The sequence below is a fragment of the Ranitomeya variabilis genome, chromosome 2 (genome assembly GCF_051348905.1).
Source record: "Ranitomeya variabilis isolate aRanVar5 chromosome 2, aRanVar5.hap1, whole genome shotgun sequence".
In the NCBI taxonomy this organism is placed as follows: Eukaryota; Metazoa; Chordata; class Amphibia; order Anura; family Dendrobatidae; genus Ranitomeya; species Ranitomeya variabilis.
Window position 1 is genome coordinate 459664423 of NC_135233.1, and position 20890 is coordinate 459685312.

The 20890-nt window shown below is 45.9% G+C and overlaps 1 protein-coding gene across 4 annotated transcripts in view; it reads right to left on the reverse strand.

The window, feature by feature from the left end:
* Positions 1-16092, reverse strand: part of DPP3 (dipeptidyl peptidase 3) — a 28507-nt gene extending 12415 nt beyond the window's left edge. Inside the window, exons 1-11 of one of the 4 annotated variants that reach the window (XM_077287436.1) lie at positions 15979-16092; positions 11635-11926; positions 10215-10304; positions 10006-10143; positions 9219-9293; positions 9047-9140; positions 8825-8958; positions 6375-6505; positions 6239-6297; positions 4342-4536; positions 811-923 (exon numbers count right to left, since the gene is read on the reverse strand). In XM_077287436.1, the coding sequence (XP_077143551.1) occupies positions 811-923; positions 4342-4536; positions 6239-6297; positions 6375-6505; positions 8825-8958; positions 9047-9140; positions 9219-9293; positions 10006-10143; positions 10215-10304; positions 11635-11907 (1302 nt within the window). In that variant the 5' untranslated portion in view covers positions 11908-11926; positions 15979-16092. Of the gene's footprint in view, positions 1-810; positions 924-4341; positions 4537-6238; positions 6298-6374; positions 6506-8824; positions 8980-9046; positions 9141-9218; positions 9294-10005; positions 10144-10214; positions 10305-11634; positions 11927-15852 lie in introns of all 4 variants that reach the window. The other 3 variants (XM_077287434.1, XM_077287437.1, XM_077287435.1) reach the window with 3 other exon arrangements.
* Between the last annotated feature and the right edge of the window lie 4798 nt (positions 16093-20890).

Below are 20890 nucleotides of genomic sequence, written 5' to 3' on the forward strand. Positions count from 1 at the left end.
TATATAAAACTATTACAGAAGTGATTCCTTAATTGAACTAGGAAAAAAATAAAATAAAATTTGGTATCAGAGCGCACAGGCCGCTTCATCAAGCAAGCTACCAAATATATGTCCAAGAGAAGAGTGCGACATGTAAGGTGCTCCACTAAGATACGGGAACTAGATCATTAAGATAAACCGAAGTATCACAGCTCAGGTTCTTGTTTCAGATGGAAAGGTCAGAGATCTGGAGTCAAGTGGATTCTTATCACGGGTCACAAATCCAAGTAAAAACAAAAAGTGTTTAGTTCCAACCGCATATATAAAATTCCAATGATTTATTTAGACAATTCTAAAAAGTTTCAGGGCACCTGAAGGAAAAAGAAAAATCAACACAGAGGAGAGAAAAGCAACAAGTTTCGATAGCAGATGGCAATCTTAATCGGCTCTAATTAACACCCTCTTTGTTGATTTTTTTTGGCCTTTGAGAGCCATAGATTTATTTTTTTATAATTGTTTAAATAAAACATTGGAATTGTATCTAAGGAGCTGAAACTGAATTTCCTCACCCCAAAGTTTCATCATCCTGTGGACTTAAAATTACCTTTACCAGCCCATGTACAACGTCTTGGTGTAATAACATCTTATTCATTTGTTACCTTGCTGGACAATGAGGCCTCTGTTCTCGAAAAGCTAGGATGCGACTGTGAACGAACACGTACAATATACCGAACACATGACCGCTGCTTATACAGCATCAGCACAGTCTGCGGCACTTCTCAGGTATTCATTACTGCAGTCATAAGTCCCTGTATACGGTATATACTGTACCTTGTCTTCTTCGGATAAGAAGGTGAGCTTATCGCGCTCCGTCGCATAACCGACCGATAAAACATTCCCCAATGAAACATTCTTAAATCCAACGCTCTGTCTGATGTCATCATCTGCAGAAATACAGACACGGAGAGCATTTTATATCCCCTAGAATTAAACGTCAATGTACTATTAACCCTATTATATCACTGAAGTATTTTTTCCAAAAAAGTGATACACAAGTAGATCAGTTTAGGTCCATTCCTCCAGTGAAGTCGGACATACAGCAGGCGAAATAAGTATTGAACACATCAACCAATATATTTCTAAAAGGTGCTACTGAGTTGAAATTTTCACCAGATGAAGTAACAACCCATCCAATCCACACAGTCAAAGAAATCGAACCATAGATGTCCATAAATTCTTTGCAAACAGAACGATCATTAATAAGACGGCTCGGTGAACAAAGCATTCTCGGCAGCACGTGTTCTGTTTACACAGGAGGATGTGCTGTCGATGATGATCATTAAGCTGGTTTAGTAAGCATCGCAGCAGATATTTGGAAACAAGAATTCCTTAGAAAGCACTTTCCATGATCATCGGCCCATGTAAACGGACCTCAAGCTGGTTTCATATGTTCATTGCGCTTGGATTGTAATACTTGTCCCCCCACTACTGACCTGAGCTAACTGTCTCATACGTCCAGTTGGAATAGGTATTATGATCCAAGCATAGTCCAAGTTTCATGGTCGTGTGAGAAATTTTCATGTACACTTGCGCTCGTACATTCTCACTTTGCAAGATATGTACTATTTTTATAGAAAATGTGACAAACTCCACTAAATCCCATTCATTAAAGGGGATATCCGGGACTTTACAAAAAACAAAACATTTATCTAAGCACTAATAGGCAGGTAATTGCAGCTTACCTGCCTGTTGTGCACGGTGCCATTCTTCTCCGCTACAGAGCAGTCACAGACCGCTCCTGCCGTGGATTCAGCTGCTTCTACTGACGTAATGTCTACAGAGCGCAGGCTTCTTTTCCAGTCCACTCTGTCGACGGGGTGGGATTTCTGAGCTCATTCTGATTGACAGCTTTATTCCCGCTGCTAACTGGGGGAGCCGACTGTCAATCAAAATGACTCAGAAGTGTCGCCCTGTCACGACGCCAGAGGCAGCAGAATCCCTGACAGGAGTGATGTGTTACCGCTCTGTGTCGGGGCGGAGCGGCGCCGTGCACAACAGGAAGGCAAGTTGCAATTACCTGCCTGTTAATGTTTAATACATTTTGTTTTTTTGTAAAGTCTCGGATATACAGTTGTGGCCAAAAGTATTGACACCCCTGCAATTCTGTCAGATAATACTCAGTTTCTACCTGAAAATGATTGCAATCAAATTCTTTGTTATTATTATCTTCATTTAATTTGTCTTAAATGAAAAAACACACAAAAGAGAATGAAGCAAAAAGCAAAACATTGATCATTTCACACAAAACTCCAAAAATGGGCCAGACAAAAGTATTGGCACCCTCAGCCTAATACTTGGTTGCACAACCTTTAGCCAAAATAACTGCGACCAACCGCTTCCGGTAACCATCAATGGGTTTTTTACAATGCTCTGCTGGAATTTTAGACCATTCCTCTTTGGCAAACTGCTCCAGGTCCCTGATATTTGAAGGGTGCCTTCTCCAAACTGCCATTTTTAGATCTCTCCACAGGTGTTCTATGGGATTCAGGTCTGGACTCATTGCTGGCCACCTTAGAAGTCTCCAGTGCTTTCTCTCAAACCATTTTCTAATGCTTTTTGAAGTGTGTTTTGGGTCATTGTCCTGCTGGAAAACCCATGACCTCTGAGGGAGACCCAGCTTTCTCACACTGGGCCCTACATTATGCTGCAAAATTTGTTGGTAGTCTTCAGACTTCATAATGCCATGCACACGGTCAAGCAGTCCAGTGCCAGAGGCAGCAAAGCAACCCCAAAACATCAGGGAACCTCCGCCATGTTTAACTGTAGGGACCGTGTTCTTTTCTTTGAATGCCTCTTTTTTTCTCCTGTAAACTCTATGCCTTTGCCCAAAAAGCTCTACTTTTTTCTCATGTGACCAGAGAACATTCTTCCAAAACGTTTTAGGCTTTTTCAGGTAAGTTTTGGCAAACTCCAGCCTGGTTTTTTTATGTCTCGGGGTAAGAAGTGGGGTCTTCCTGGGTCTCCTACCATACAGTCCCTTTTCATTCAGATGCCGACGGATAGTAAGGGTTGACACTGTTGTACCCTCGGACTGCAGTGCAGCTTGAACTTGTTTGGATGTTAGTCGAGGTTCTTTATCCAACATCCGCACAATCTTGTGTTGAAATCTCTTGTCAATTTTTCTTTTCCGTCCACATCTAGGGAGGTTAGCCACAGTGCCATGGGCTTTAAACGTCTTGATGACACTGTGCACGGTAGACACAGGAACATTCAGGTCTTTGGAGATGGACTTGTAGCCTTGAGATTGCTCATGCTTCCTCACAATTTGGTTTCTCAAGTCCTCAGACAGTTCTTTGGTTTCCTTTCTTTTCTCCATGCTCAATGTGGTACACACAAGGACACAGTCAACTTTAATCCATGTCAACTGGCTGCAAGTGTGATTTAGTTATTGCCAACACCTGTTAGGTGGCACAGGTAAGTTACAGGTGCTGTTAATTACACAAATTAGAGAAGCATCACATGATTTTTCGAACAGTCCCAATACTTTTGTCCACCCCCTTTTTTATGTTTGGTGTGGAATTATATCCAATTTGGCTTTACAACAATTCTTTTTGTGTTTTTTCATTTAAGACAAATTAAATGAAGATAATAATACCGAAGAATTTGTGTTTGCAATCATTTTCAGGAAGAAACTGAGTATTATCTGACAGAATTGCAGGGGTGTCAATACTTTTGGCCACAACTGTACCCTTTAAGAATATCGGTCAGGTGAAGCCAATAAGTATACAATTCAGCAGATTCCTGCATAAACAGTGTATGGCTTGTTTAAATATTAAAGGGGTTGTCCAGGCTTGGGATGAAAGTCTGAATCATGGCAGTATGCGGCACAAGCTATGAGGATTCTTCGATATTGCTGATGAGCACAGGTATGCAATTTGTAGATTTCCAGTTACGTTCAGACTAGGACGTGGGCGTTTTCTCTCAGTGCAACTCTATAGGGAGAGAGGACAAGCATGTCTAATTGGCATGTAGCCACAAGTATGCTTCTGCACACAGGGCAGGACAGGGCTGCACCGTAACGGTTCAACACCTGGCCGGTTTTATTCTCAGGTTCTACGATCTTATGATTTTACACAACTATGCACCAACTGCATGTAGTTCTGAATCAGATTGAAGCATATTATGGGCCCAAATCTGGTCTTGTGGCCTGAACTAACAGCCTTAGAGCCATATGTGAGTGTAACAGTCAGGATCAAGAGACCCGCAATGAAAGATTAAATAAAACCAGAACGGGTCTTATTCAGCAGGTATCAATAACCCAAAATCACATACTAATAGGCAAGTAACCCTGTGTAACCTTACAGTTTGGGATGTTGATGCCAGCAGGGATGCCACTGCCACTAAATGTAACTACATCCAATGAGGTGAAGTCAGGCCGGAGGAAAGTGTCCTTCTCATACGTAGATGGCCATGGAAGCGATGCAACAAGCCGTTCTGCTGCAGAGACTAGCTGAGCAAAGCGAGCACTCACTAGCTTGTTAACCACAGCCACAAAGCCTGAAAAAAAAAAGAAAAAAGCTAGTTACAAGACAATAAAGCAAGATGGTTGTAATGAATAAAGTTTCAACAAACCACGAAAATGCCATTATTCTCTTCTGCTCTCCTGTCACAAGGTTGTCACAAACCCCTAGAAGACCTGGAGTTAGACAGTCAAGTCGGGCAATGAATCACAGGTCTTTAGAGATGGTGTGATTCATGTCCTATTTTAAATGGATTTGGTTTCCTTTGGTGCTGAGAGGGTTAAGGACTCTTTCCATGCTAGCTGACACCATACAGCCCTGTTGTTGTTAGCTGCAACTGCTTATCATTTACTCCATCTATATATACTGGCTCTGGACAGTTAGTCCCTGCTGGTGAAAGATTTGTCTTTCTGTGCCGAGGGTTAATGCTAACTGGTTGGAGTGGAGTTGCAGTAGTAGTGATATGTAGTTCATGTGTGTTTATCTCCTATTCCCTTTTAGTCTATTCCTCCCTGTCCCTATTCTCCTCCCTATTGACGGTTAGTGCTTTTGCATGATAGAGGTTTTCTGTTATCCCCGTTTTGTCTTTGTGTCTCGTTTACCTTACTTTTCTGTCCCATGCCTCATGGTGTGATGGAAGGGACGGATAAGGCTACTTTCACACTAGCGTCAGTACGGGGCCGTCGCGCTGAGTCGGCCCGACGTACCGACGCATACTGTGCAAGCGCCGCACAACGGGGGCAGCGGATGCTGTTTTTCCACACATCCGCTGCCCCATTGTGAGGTGCGGGCAGAGTTCCGGCCGCGCATGCGCGGTTGGAAATGGCGGACCGTCGGCACAAAAAAACGTTACATGTAACGTTTTTTGCTGCCGGCGGTCCGCCACAACCGTCGCACGACGGTTGCGACGGGTGTCAATATGTCGCAATGCGTCGCTAATGTTAGTCTATGGGGAAAAAACGCATCCTGCAGATGACTTTGCAGGATGCGTTTTTTCGCCAAAACGACGCATTGCGACGTATGCAAAAAAACGCTAGTGTGAAAGTAGCCTTAGGGTTTAACAGGAGCATAGTAAGGTCGGGGCCTCGCTACCATCAAGAGTACCCTGGGACGTGGATAGTTAGGGTCCCATTTCCATGGACAGTTGGAGGCCCTTCTCCCTTACCGAAGACCGTCTCAGTGTGACACCTTCTTAGAATACATCGCCCCATGCACGTTGCTCCATTCAGCTACTTCTGGCAACAATGGTGACGCTCACTAATTTCTGCAAGTGCCAAAGACTTTGAATGGAGCAGCAGAGCACATGCAATTGTAATGTCCCCTATACTAGTCTGTTACCCCCTATTTACTAGATAGGAGATAATTTGTGCGGGCCCTATAAAAGGGATCCGTCGCCCCCTTCACTCCGTTGAATAAAAAATAAAAATTTACAGAAAAATAAAAATTAAAATAAGAAAGTTGGGGTCTGAAAACAGACCCAAGTGCCTCCTACAGACACTAAGCAAGAACTGGTTAGCTGAGGGCCAGCAGGAGGGTGTATACTGCAGAGGAGGAGCGAACTTTCTTTGCATCACTTAGTGTCAGCCTCCTAGGGGCAGCAGCATAACACCCACGGTCTGTGTCCCCCAATGAGGCGAAGGAGAAAATTTGTTTAAACCAAAATATTCCTTTAAAAGTGAAAACAAAATTATATAAATTCCTAAAAAGTGGTTCCAATTTTATAATTCTCTGGATCTCACCTTCAAATTCTCCACGGGAACCAAATGGGTCTCTATAACTTTCAATGAATCCAATGTAGCTGTAATGAAAGGTCGACTGTTAAACAAGTGCTCCTTGTATATTCTTACTCTCCCCACCTCCCTCGTCTTTTCTGACCTCTCCACTATTGGTCCTTTGTCCTGCACCCAGTATTTGGAGCCCTCTTTATGAGATTGGATGGACCCTTCCTGAAAGCTGCGTCCATACTCCTCCAGCATTTTCCTTTGGTTTTCATTGGAAGCGTAGACCTATAATAATGGAGGAAAATAAAAGTATGGTCACAAAGGAGATTTATTTCAGAAGCCATGAGCAGCAGTGTGGTGACCACTAAAGGAGCACTTGTGTAGAGAGCCATTCAGAGGTAATTTTCACTTGGTTCTTTCACAAACACCCCTTTAAAAGAGTTCTCTGGTGAAAAAGTGATCACCTACATACAGGATAAGTGATAATTTATTGATTGGTTGAGGCAGACCTTTGGCACGGGCACTCCGTGCATTCCCTCTGGGGGGTGGGGGCACTCCGTGCATTCCCTCTGGGGGGGGGGGGGCACTCCGTGCATTCCCTCTGGTGGGGGGTGCATTCCCTCTGGGTCTACTTAGCTCTTTCCAGCATCTCCTTAGGGAATGGAACAGCAGTTGAGCATGTGCACTGCCTCTCCATTCTCACCAAGACAATAGCTCCCTGTTCTGCCGATCTGTAGAGATTCCAGAGGTCGGATCCCACCAATCAGTAAGTTGTCATCTCTCCTGTAGATAGGTGATAACTTGTTTTCATTAGACAACCCTTATAATTGCAGAAAATTCCTTTAATGACTGCTGGGGGGGGCCAGTTTCTGAGATCACCGATCCTGAGAACCAAGAGGTCACTGCCCTGAAACACCTGCCCCATTTTCCCCTGCACTAAGGCACTCCTGGCTATCAGGATACTGCAATGGACAGCACTGCATTACATGGGCTGGAAAAATGTCCTTCTGAAGAGGAAAAGCTGAAGATCGTGCATCCTGTGGTGAAATATGTGTGTATATATATCTATATGTGACAGTCCAGAAAAAGTGAAAAAAAGTGCACTTACCCATGTATGCAGAAAGTCACAATTTTATTCGGACATAATTACAACAAAAGCAAGGGAGAGTGTAGAAAAATGCGGACAGCATTTTTCTACACTCTCCCTTGCTTTTGTTGTAATTATGTCAGAATAAAATTGTGACTTTCTGCATACACGGGTAAGTGCACTTTTTTTCACTTTTTATGGACTGTCATGTATTACTTTGCAAGATGCACCTCGTTGTATAAAAAGGATTCAACACCGGCTTTCTAGTAAAGGGTGATTTCAAAAAACAGAGTCTAGCTAAGATACAGCGGTGCGGAGGTTTCTTTTTTCATATCTATATGTGAGTAGTGACATATGTCTAGGGTTATATGTGTGACTAGTGATAATGTAACATCTGTCCTGAAGGCAAGTCGCACCTAGGTGTTAATAGGTACTTCCTTGGGACTAGTAGAAATTGTGTCTCCATGTCTCACCAGGAGGTCTAGCTAGGGCCAAAAAGAAAGGTACGGTAACACTTGACACCTCCTAGCTTTTGGAGGGGAGATGCGAATTGCGGCCTGAGGTTATCTATTTCTGGGAGAGCTGTTACACAAAAGATCTTAAAAGATCTTAAGAGAAAATAATATATTCATTGGGGGCGCGGCCGTGACCCAATCAAACAGGCAGCAGTTATGATATTAACCTGAGGGGCCGGTCTAGAAACCTGAGCTCCAGACCAAAGCTATAAGTCCTGCCTGTGTACAGAGAATTGTGTTCACGTGATGGGGCAGCCTGAGAAGCTGGTGTGATCCAATCTACATTCGTCCTACCCTCAGGGAGCTGAAGCAACTACCAGTTAGATGATTTCTGTAAGTTTCTCCTATTTACTTTATACTGTTTTGCATAAGTTTGTATGTCTTTTTATTATCATATTTTTATACCTTTTTCTTATTGTAAGCATTGAACCTTTTGTTATTAAAATATAAAACTTTAACAAGTTGAACCTTGAATGTTCTAAAAGAATCCATAGCCTAAGGTGTGTGAGCCTTATGAGTGAGACATTATTAGTATTATTAGTTCCGGGACTCATCGCCCGTGTATTCGATGAATGGTGGCAGCGTGTATGAGCGGGTGTGTGGCCTGGGTCGGTGTGTGATTTATGCTCCCATTACAGCATAGGACAGAGGTTGAATGCTGGACTGAGAGAGGGGAGATAGATTAACCCTTGCAGGCACAACCCCAAGTCACGTGTGAGAGCAGGCACGTGACGAATAAGTGACACCGCAGAGAAGGGATCCGTGACAATTGTGACACATCCTAATTTTAAAGGCTCATGGAGGGGTCCTAAAGGTTGGACCCCAGTAATCATTTACCGAGGTCATTCTGGCCACATACTATCACTTACTGAGATGCAAATACCCACTTTAACTCTTCTGAAGCTTGTGATAAAATACACATTATATATTTTCCTTTAAGTGCAGGCTATAAGGTACATAGACCCTGGAGTCCGAAGCAGCTTTCTGGAGAGAAGGACATACCTTGGCTTTCTCCAGGTTTTCCCTCACCCTGAGAAGTAAAGGGGAGTAATCCCCCCTTGTGACTCGGATCTCGTGGCCTTCAAACTCAAATTGTCCCAAGAGCTTTGACAGATCAGACAATACATCCTCGGATCCTACGGAGATGAAAGGAAGGCCTATAAATAAAGGCAATGTCAGGTGTTAACGTCACTTTCCTGCTCACCACCCCTTTTAATTGCTCACCTTCTTTGCGGACCGAAGCCAGACGAACTTCATACTTGGTTCTGCCACCGTCATCCTCAGTTTTGAATAGTCGCGTGTTGTAGGCACTAAGGTTCTACGAGAAGAGGAGAATCAGAGGACCTGACAGGCATGGAATCCCAGGAGATGAGTGAGCAGAACGTGATGCATTTACCTTTGAGTCCAGGAACTTCTGAATCAGTTCAGCATCTTCCAATGTGCAATTTGCAGAAAAATAAGTGCTAATCCCCTACGAGAAAACATAAGTATAAAAGGATCATATAAATAGTAATGTTTTAGCAAAGAAGCGCCAACAATCAGAAACAGTCATAGAATTAGTAGAGTATTTTCAGATTTATAATCCAAAAAAAGAGTGCGCTTAAAAGGGGACGACCGAAGCTTAAAGGGGTATTCCCATCTCCAAGATCCTATCCCAATAAGTACCTCCAATTAGAAATGTAGTATAGTATTTTTTTTTTTATCTCTTTCCTCATGTGCAGGCATTGCAGGACCTTAAGTATAAAGGGTTACGACCAAGTGGTCGTAACCATGGATACATAAGGTCCTGCAATGCCTGCACATGAGGAAAGTGAGACTGTCAGTACAGAATGACTGTTCAAACCAAGCTCAGGTGCTATGTGCACCCTTGGAATGGCCAGGCATTAAAGTACACCTTCCCATCTGCTTATTTTCCATTTATCTCCACCCTCCCTTCTTTGAATGACAGCTCTGGTTTTACAGATAAAGAGTACGGAAAGAAATGGAAATCAAGTCGGTGGGAAGGTGTATGTAAATGTATAGCCATACAATGGGTACACTGAGTGCTAGTGCTTGGTTTGAACAGTCATTCTATGCTCCTTTTCATACGTACACAATGTTTTGTTACAACTCTGTTGCGCCGTTCGTAAATGACTCCTCCTGGAAATGTTAGCCTTACTCATGTCTCAGTTCTGGCCACTTACATGGTCCCCTAGGCCCAGCTGTCTCTCCTGCGGTTCCAGTGAGTACATGCCGCCTTCTACCATCTTCCACAGGGCTTCCATCCCTTCGGGATCTTTAGTGAAGGCCTCACTTGCGCGCAGCAGCTTCTCCAGCTTCTCCTGCACAGACAACAGTCAGCAATGACAATATCTATACAGAAACTTTCTCTTCACCACTGGAAAGCACTTACCTTAGGAACAGTAGGAACAAACTTTGTATCCCCAAAGGATTTGTAGTTTCCCATATTGGCAAAAAATCCAGCAGTGTAAACTAGAAGGGCCTGCAAGAATAAGAGGGGATACAGGATGTCCATGCGTCCTTACCATCACCGCACCGTAGACCCCACAGCTCGCGTCACTACAGGGCACGGTGCTATACATCAATTGTACATAGTGTGCAGATCTGCACTGGATAGAGAGACTGCACAATATAATATATTCTGTCATGAGACTCCGGCAATTATTTGCTCAGGTTGCGAAAACATGAATGATTAATTCACAGTCGTAGATGTCATCTTCACCATTACAACCTCCAGCAAAGGGAAGAAACGTCTACAACTCAAATTTATGGAACTCCCTCTTCTTTTGCCATTAAAGGCGTTATCCGGGACTGTTTAATTTTTTAACCAAGGGCCTAAGAACTAACATGCAGGTAGTTGCTACCAATCTGCCTGCCTGTTGTGCCCAACACCAATCTCTACCAACTCAGAACGGTCACAAACCGCTCCTGCCGGTGATTCGGCGGATTTTGTTGACGAAACTTTGACAGAGCAGCGGCTTCTTTTCCGCTCTGCACTGTTGACGGGGTGTGACTGCTGACGTCATGCTGATTGACAGCCAGATCCCCACGGCCTAACTGCGGGGAGCCGGCTGTCAATCAGCATGACGATGGCAGTCACGCCCAGTCAATAGAGCAGACCGGAAGAACAGCTGGTCTGTTGATGTGGAGCAGCTGAATTGCCAGTGACCTCTCTGTACCGGCTGGTAGTTGCCACTTTTAGCAGCTACATACCTGTTAATTTTTAAGTCCATAGTAAAAATTAAAATTGTCCTCGACAAATTGTATCCCCTATCCACAGGTTAGGTATAAAATGTATGATTAGTGTGAGTTCCACTGCTGGGACAAGAATGGTGGTCCCAAGATCACATGTGGAGAAGTGGTCCGCACATCTAGTCTATGGGACCTCTGCTCACACATGCACAGTACCGCTGGATTCACATGGATCCCAGTAGTCAGACCCTCACCGATCCTGTGGTTAGATAATTGTTTGTGGGACAACCCCTTCTAACAGGATATAGGTGCTTAAACTGTGCTTTTATTTACACCGTATCCCCAAGGTAGAGAATCCATCGACTATTCTGGCTCTGCTCACTTCCATGGAGGTAAATGGAGTAAGTAACGCCACATCTGCAGATATCAGTTGGGCCATGAGTTCGATAAGCACATATCAATCTCATCAGTTAGTACTTGTAAGGACAGGTGCATGGGAACAGCCGCTCGTGACCATTCAGATACCTGTATAAGTGACAAGACCTGCCCCACTCGCCTCCCGATACAGAAGGGAGTGGAGCCGGAATCCCCCTTTAATACATACAAACACACATATGTACCTGATAGTCCTCATCAGTCATCCCCTGGGCCTGGGCCACTCCATGCAGCACAGAGGGCTCCTGCGCCCGGAAGAGCCTGTTAAGCAGAATGTATATGGCTGGAGATTCAGGCGAGGTCTGGAAGAGAACAATCAGTCCTCCGTAAAATGACGCTCGAGACAAATAATGGGTGTAAAGCTTCTCCTCCGCCGATAGAAGGGAAAAGGCCTCTTCACAATCAAGTAAAGCAACGGGAAGGTCATTGGGGAGGACGTACTGAGACGTGGCGGCCATGATTCCAACAACGGTGTCCCTGAAAGATACAAAGAGGAGATTTGTCTTATTCCAACCACAGCCGGTATACGCCATAAAAGGCGAGAAGACAGCGGAGCGATGACAGGTAGCCATTGTCCTTTAGGCCATTTTCTCTGCTAGAGAGACTAGAAAAGGGATCCAATATTCTGCATTAATATTGATTCTATTAAAGGGGGTTTCCAGGGCATAAGATATTTATGACCCATGCGCATTTAGGAAATCTCCTGTGATAAATATCTGTTGCGTAGGATTGACCAAGACTGGATGACTCATGAGTAATAAACATAAGGGACATCACACTAGGGCAGTCCCACAACGCCGCCCTGTATACAGCAGGACCTATATACCGGTGCCTCACATTTCCTATATACTGCTTTAGTTGATCGTGACCAGGAAAATGCCATTATCCAGACTAAGTGGGGTCTCCAGCGTCTCCGTGGTCTGCTACGACGCCTGGCCCTTCTGAGAACTTTATGTCACAGAAGTAAATTGACGTCATCAAGTGTCAACAGAACGTGACGGATTAATGCTCCTCGAACCTCAGACAGGAAGAATTAGTGACAGGCTCCACTATTACTGCCATGTGCAATGATCACGGCTGCAAAGCACTGAGGAATATGGTGGCGCTATAAACGGAAATTGTATGTTTTACTCTACAAGTGTAATAATGCCCTCCATCCTGTACTAATGCTACCCATCCTGGGCTCTTTACGGTAATAATGCCTAACGTCCCGTGCCCCTTTCGGTAAGAATGCTTCCAATCCTGGGTCCCCTCCTGGTATAATGTCCCCCAAACTTGGCAACCTTCCTAATATTATGTCCCCATCCTGCAACCCTTCCTGTATAATATCCCCCATTCTGGGTCACTCCCTGGTATAAAGTTCTCCATCCAGAGCCCCTTCCTGGTATAATATCCCTCATCATAGGCTCCTTCCTGGCATAATATCCCTCATCCTAGGCCCCTTCCTGGCATAATATCTCCCATCCTTGGCCCCTTCCTGGCATAATATCCCTCATCCTGGGCCCCTCCCTGGTATAAAGTCCCTCATCCTGGACCCCTTCCTGGTATAATGTCCCCCATCCTGGACCCCTTCCATGTATAATATCCCCCATCCTGGGCTCCTTCCTGGTATAATGTCCCTCATCCAGGACCCCTTTCCTGGTATAATATCCCCCATCCTGGACCCCTTCCTGGTATAATATCCCCCATCCTGGGCTCCTTCCTGGTATATCATCCCCTGTCATGGTTCTCAATGGCAAGAGAACGTAATTAAGCATACAAAAGGACTAGCTCTTGGAAGATGGGAACTCGAGCTGACCATGAGCTAAACCTACCGCACAACTAACAGTGGCCGGGTAGCGTGCCTACGTTTTATCCCTAGACGCCCAGCGCCAGCCGGAGAACTGACTGACCCTAGCAGAGGAAAATACAGACCTGGCTTACCTCTAGAGAAATTTTCCCCAAAAGGCAGACAGTAGCCCCCACATATATTGGCGGTGATTTTAGAGGAAAATGACATACGAAGTATGAAGATAGGTTTAGCAAATTGAGGTCCGCTTACTAGATAGTAGGAAGACAGAAAAGGGAACTTCACGGTCAGCTGAAAACCCTTTCAAAATACCATCCTGAAATTACTTTAAGACTCTAACATCAACTCATGACACCAGAGTGGCAATTTCAGCTCACAAGAGCTTCCAGCCTCAGAAATATTCAATCACAGAGAACTGGAACAAAAAATGCAAAACAAACTTAGGACAACAAGTCCAACTTAGCTGATAGTAGTCTAGGAGCAGGAACATGCAACAGAAAGGCTTCTGGTAACATTGTTGGCCGGCATAGAAATGACTGAGGAGCAAGGCTAAATAGAAAACTCCCACATACTGATGGAAAACAGGTGAACAGAGATGAAGCACACAAGTGCAGTACCACCAGAAACCACCGGGGGAGCCCAGAAACCAAATTCACAACAATCCCCCATCCTGGGCTCCTTCCTGGCAAAATATCCCTCATCCTGGACCCCTTCCTGGTATAATGTCCCCCATCCTGGACCCCTTCCAGGTATAATATCCCCCATCCTGGGCTCCTTCCTGGTATAATGTCCCTCCTCCAGGACCCCTTCCTGGTATAATATCCGCCATCCTGGACCCCTTCCTGGTATAATATCCCCCATCCTGGACCCCTTCCTGGTATAATATCCCCCATCCTGGTATAATGTCCCTCATCCTAGGCCCCTTCCTGGTATAATGTCCCCCATCCTGGACCCCTTCCTGGTATAATATCCCTCATCCTGGGCTCCTTCCTGGTATAATGTCTCTCATCCTGGACCCCTCCCTGGTATAATGTCCCCCATCCTGGACCCCTCCCTGGTATAATGTCCCCCATCCTAGGCCCCTCCCTGGTATAATATCCGCCATCCTAGGCCCCTTCCTGGTATAATGTCCCTCATCCTGGACCCCTTCCTGGTATAATATCCCCCATCCTGGTATAATGTCCCTCATCCTAGGCCCCTTCCTGGTATAATGTCCCCCATCCTGGACCCCTTCCTGGTATAATATCCCTCATCCTGGGCTCCTTCCTGGTATAATGTCTCTCATCCTGGACCCCTCCCTGGTATAATGTCCCCCATCCTGGACCCCTCCCTGGTATAATATCCCCCATCCTAGGCCCCTTCCTGGTATAATGTCCCTCATCCTGGACCCCTTCCTGTTATAATGTCCCCCATCCTGGGCTTTTCCTGGGCCCATCCTGTAATAATGCTCCCCATTGTGCTACTTTTCTCTAACAAATTTTCATAAAAAAACTAAAGATAAAAACCCTATTCTCGCATTCTCCTCTTCCCACGAGGTGTGGCATCCTCTTCTATAGCCAGCACAGAGGTCGGCAGCTGACTACGGCGTGCCTACTAAGAGCATCAAATTACGTCATTGGTATGCGCCGCCTGTGAATGGCTAACCGACGTCAGCTGCCGGCCTCTGATTGGCCAGCAGCGCGTATTGCAGTGCATGAACCCAGTGGGTCTATGTGCTGTAATACATTTCAGCTGAATGTACATCCTCGGACACACATCCAGTTGAAATAGTCAATGGCGTCAGCAGGCCCCCTCTCGCACGGGACTAATCGCACCCTCTGCGATTGCTACGTCCCTGCCAAGAGGTAGACCCCCTGGCAGCTTCTCCTGGCTCCGATCCCCTAGACTGACGAGTCTCTCCCTGTATGTTATATATAGGGTCTCATGCTGCTTCAAAGTGGCTTTCCAGCTTCAGAAAACTCCTGCTCCCTGGCTGCAGTTGGTTTTAAAAATCCTCTACTCACCCTCTCCAGGTCCAGTGCAGAATGCTGCTCCAAGCCTCTGATGTTGTCTGCAATGAGGACGTCACGTTGACAGCACTGCAGCCAATCACTGAGCTTTACCCGATTTGATAGCTCTGACTGGCTGCAGCGCTGTTGGAGTGACGTCAATACTGCAGACAATAACTTACACCGGGAACAGCAATGGACCAGGGGAGGGTGAGGTGGGTTTTTTTGTGTTTTTTTTAAACAAACTGCAGCCTGGAACAGGACTTTTCCAAAACTAGAAAACCCCTTTACGGAGCTCAGGTCTGACAATCTCTCATCTCTTCGGCTGCATGGAAAGCAGTGTAATGCCTTATGTCCCCTGTGGGGGCGCTGCAGGGAAACTAAACACTTGCTGTCAGATTGTGCCACAAATCACTGCAGGACAAATAGGTGGATTGTGCTTATTGGCTGGAACCCCTGCATCTCGTAGAACTATTAATTAGTTAATTATACAGGGGCGTGTTTAAGTTTTTGGTAGAAGTGTCCCTTAAAGGGGTTGTTGGCGTGAGGCTCATGTGAATGCCAGACTGGTGAGGCACCATTGTGTACACAATAGGAGACCTTTGAGCACGGCAGACTTCACACACCTCAGCCCGGTCCACACATTACGTCATTCTCATTCATACGCTCCTCAGACACCGTCTTATGGCTGAGCTCATGATGACGTCACGCCACGGACACACTTCCATTGTGGAGTCACACGCTCCGCTCACCTGCTGCTGCGGCTCCAACGAAGAAGAGAGGGGCAAGAAAAGCCACTTCCGGGATACAGCACGCGTCAACGTAATACCCCGCCCACAAAGCTCTCGAACCAATCAACAGCGCATATACAGCAGAAGAGGGCGTGACTAAATGGCATAAAGCTGAGACGATGTTCTGCGTTTCAACCAATGAGGGCTACACTTTTAAAAGATTGACAGCTTCTTCGATCTATGAGAGATAAGAAAGGATTGACGCCAGTCTCCATTAACCAATCATAACTCTTTAGACAATAAATGGGTTTGTGGTGGATGCTATTACTGGCCATAGGTGTATGTAATAATGGCTGCCGCCATTGTTTATTAAAAACACGTCCAGGACTCCATTAAAAGCTATGAGAATTCCAGTAATCAGCATGTTCTGCTTGTTTTTCCCCTTTCCTGCAGCTCTTATAGGCTATTACCAGCTATAAACCCTTTTTACTTCTTAAAACTGATTTTAAAGGGGTATTCCTATCTTGAGAACGGGGCCCTGTCTCGTGGCATTGTGACTGGAGAGATGCCTGTACCTGTTCCATTCACTTCTATGGGAGCTGAGGAAAAATATGCCGCATTGTCGGAAGTCCTAGAGGAGCGAGCTTTATACTGTATATAGCCATTCATGGCTTATTTTTTGTATACAGAACACCCCTTTAAATTTAAAACATGTAGGCAAAGGCAAAACCGTGACTTCAAGATTGCAGGGTGACGTGGCAGATGATTGTCATTGAGGTCGCAACCTACGACCACTAAAAAAAGTAAAACGTTGGCGTTTATGGTTTGGGAGCACAGTGTTTTTTCAAGGCGGTCAGAAACTATTAGTTTTGTAGAGGATACTTTGGGGAGTTTTCACAGTTTTTTTGTTTTGTGAAGTGTATTTTTCTAAGGTTTTTTTTTTGCAGTCTTCTAATATTATGATGCCTAGATTGGAGCGTTTTCCATCAGCAGCCGCTTCATTGAAGTGACATGAACGCTCTTTCATCCTACCAGAAGTGTTCAAACCTTAATGATTGAACATATGAACAGTAGAAATTAATAGGAAGAGTGTTGAAAGCATTTTATATGTTATTTTCAGGCCTTTGCACATAGACTTAAGTCGTGGGTTGGACCGCTTGTAGGTTTAAGTTCGTCGAATGGTCCAAAACCATTTATGACTTACCGTACACACTTTAAGCCGGTCCTAGTAAAAAGCGTGCTGGAGTAAAATTCTCCTTAATTAAGAACTCATAGAATCCTAGAATGTTATAGTGGGAAGGGGCTTCCAGGGTCATCGTGTCCAACCCCCTGCTCCATGCAGGATTCACTAAACCATCTCACAGATGTCTGTCCAGCCTCTCTGAAGACTTCCATTGAAGGAGAACTCACCACCTCTCATGGCCGCCTGTTCCACTCATTGTTCACCCTCACTGGTCTTCCTCCTCTTGTAATCCAAAATTCGAGGATAGCATGACCTAGGCCTCCTAAATTCCCGGCCACCTTTACTTCCTCAACCATTTCCTCCCTGTTGGTAAGAATTAGGTCCAAGATTGCAGGTCCTCTTGTTCTGTCTTCTACCTTTTGAAAGAGAAAGTTGTCAGCAAGAGAAGATAAGAATTTTCTGGACCCATTGCTTTTGCCTCAGAGAGATTCCCAACAAATATCTGGATAGTTAAAATTACCCATGATCATTATGTACAGTAGTAGTCTTTTGAGAACAGAGACATCTGATGTAAAAAGAGTTCATCCATATCTTCATTCTGTCCAGTTGGCCTATAGTAAATATATACAATAGTGTTGTTTCTGTTCTTCTCTCCTTACATTATTACCGAAACAGTTTTGGCAGAGCTACCATTCTCTGAAGCTTGGATCTCTGTGGAGATGTACGTTTTCCTAACATACAATGTAACACAGAATGAAACCAAGAAAAAAATGCGGCAGCACTCACCAGGAAGTGTGGTCCAATCTTTTATTGAAGCATATTCATAGCCGCGTCTTCACGGCTCGGGGGAGTGCAGGAGAGAGGAGGTGAGCAGGAGTGACGACGATCGTTTCGCGCTGAAGCAGCGCTTCAACAGGACCTGTTGAAGCGCTGCTTCAGCGATAAACGATCGTCGTCACTCCTGCTCACCTCCTCTCTCCTGCACTCCCCCGAGCCGTGAAGACGCGGCTATGAATATGCTTCAATAAAAGATTGGACCACACTTCCTGGTGAGTGCTGCCGCATTTTTTTCTTGGTTTCATTCATTGTTCCACTGTTTCCATGCGAGCACCTCCAGTTCTGACGTCGGACTTTCCGTTCACATTACATGTGAACCACGGTTCACTCCAGGGAAGCTAGGCTGTGCAGCACCATTTTTTTCTTTTTTCTTGATATTGATACAATGTAACACATCCTCCCATTTTGTTAATCCTGTTTCTAATAAATTGTAGCCTTCAAGGTTTGCATTCCAATCATGTGTATCATCCCACCAAGTTTCAGTGATGCCTATGACATAATATCTCTTTTCCTATGTTAACAGCTCTACTTCTCCTTGTTTGTTCCCATGCTCTGTGCATTTGTATAGACACATTTTAATGTGTAGTCGGCTTCCCTTGCTCCTCTATTTTCATTCAGAATTCATTGTTTTTTACTTTATTCCCACTTAAGAGCTATAAGTCTCTTAATAAATTAGGCACATCTCTTGGTGTAAGCCACATTACATTAGCCAGGCCACACGTGGTCCCACACCCTTCCACTAAGCTTCATCTACTTGCAGGCTCGGACTGGCCCACCGGAGAACCGGAGGATTCTCCGGTGGGCCCAGGCACTGACACCTGCTGGCATACTGGCCAGCAGCTGCCTAGGGCCCCCACTGCTCCAGGGGCCCCTTCCAGTGGCTATAGGGCCCCTGAGTCAAGGGGGCCCACCCTGTGCCAGTAGCAGCAGCTGGAGACAGGATCCTGTCCCCGCTGCTAAAGCCAAATGAATATTCACGCTTCCCCATGCCCCTATGGGCGTGGAGATGCGGAATACCATTTATCTTTAATAGTGGGCAGCGTTAGCTGCAGGGTGCAGCTAACATTGCCCGCATGTAAAGCCGCATCACACATACACACTCACAAAGTACCGCACACCCACACACACACAGCACAGCACCGCACATATACACACACGCAGGCACACAGACTCACACAGAGCAGCTCACCTCCCGGCGTCCTGCTTCCTGTCTGAGACAGCCCAGCTAGATGACGTAATCATCCAGCGTGCTAGAGGCTGCTGGGATTAGCTACCGCTGTGGGGAGGTGAGCTGTGCTCTGTGTGTGTGTGTGTGTGTGTGTGTGTGTGTGTGTGTGATGAGCTGCTGCTGCGGTGAGCTGTGTGTGTGTGTGTGTGTGGTGAAGGACAATGATATTGGTGGGGGGAGACAATGATGGAGGTGATGGGAAATGATGGTGGTCGGGGAGACAATGATGGAGGTGATGGGCAATGATGCTGGGGGGAAGACAATGATGGAGGTGATGGGCAATGATGGAGGTGGTGGGGAGGCAATGATGGAGGTGAGGGGAGGCAATGATGGAAGCGATGGGCAATGATGGTATGGGAGACAATGATGGAGGTGATGGGCAATCATGGTGAGGGAGGGAATGATGGAGGTGATGGGCAATGAGGGTGAGGGGAGGCAATGATGGTGGGGAGGCAATGATGGAGGTGGGCAATGATGGTGGTGGGAGGCGTGACCCTGCCGAGGGGCGCACAGTGAATGATGTGACAGATGTAGATGGTGGTGGTGAGGCTGTAGTGGTGCGGTGCAGTAAATAACGAGGACACCAGGTTGCAGTCTCTTTACCTCTTTACTGAAGATCTCTGGGTCCTCAGTCCGGAATACGGTTCACCAGGCTGCGCAAGTCCGGCCGGTCCAATGGCACCTCCACAGTTCTCTTAGCAGGTGGAAATCTGTGCCTTCCCTCTAGCGCTATGTGTTGCGGTCCTTCCCTGCTGTGCTTACGGAAAGTCCCCACAACTGTTGTGTCTGTTTCTTAAGTTCCCTCACAACTCGATTAGATGATGTTCTGCTAATCCTCCGTCCCTCCCTGGTGTTATGGTTGGGACGGCACCCGTTTGACGGGTAGGCTCGGAGCTCTTCCGGGACCCTAGAGTCGCCCCTCTCCACAAGTTGCCCCCCAAGACTACATAGGTGATTTAAGTGAGACAGCCCGCCTTAGACTGACTGTCCTGCCGCTGTTTAGAGTATTGCTTGAAGCTGAATGTTGTAATACTCCCTCGGCGTTCCGGCCACCGGTTGTGCGCCTCAGTAGGATGTTGCCTCGGTCTTACAGCACGACTCCTACTGGTATTCTCCTTATTGCCTTGATCTCGTTTCTCACTCAGCACAATCTATCTCGCTTCTGATCCTTCCTTGGGCACCGCCGCTATCCTGAGCAGGCACGGTCCCGTTACGTTCGCTCTAGTTGCCAAGCCTCTGTCAGGATCCCACCCCTGACAGAGACCCTACTGTATCTTCCCCCACAACACCCTCTGCCACAAGGTGTTGCCTGGTTCCAACCCAGTCAGCTTTCTGATCTAACTTCCTGCCTGACCCCCAGTTTACCCACTATGGTGGGGAGTGGCCTAGTGAATAGAACCCTTAGCTCCCCCCGGAGGCCCGACTGTGAAATGTATTGGTGTCTGTGATACCTGATCAGATGAACTCCTTCAGTGCCATCAGACGTACCACAGCTCCCCTTAGTGGCGGAGCCACAGTACTGCAACGACCAGGACTCTGGGGCGCTGCACTCCCCCCTGGTTAAACACAGTACTCCGGGACTGGGAAGAAAACAACAATACAAGTTAGCAAAAAGACATACAGTTTGGTTGAGTGCAATAGCAATAAGTATATTTGAACAAAGCTTTCCTTTATGGGAGGTGAGG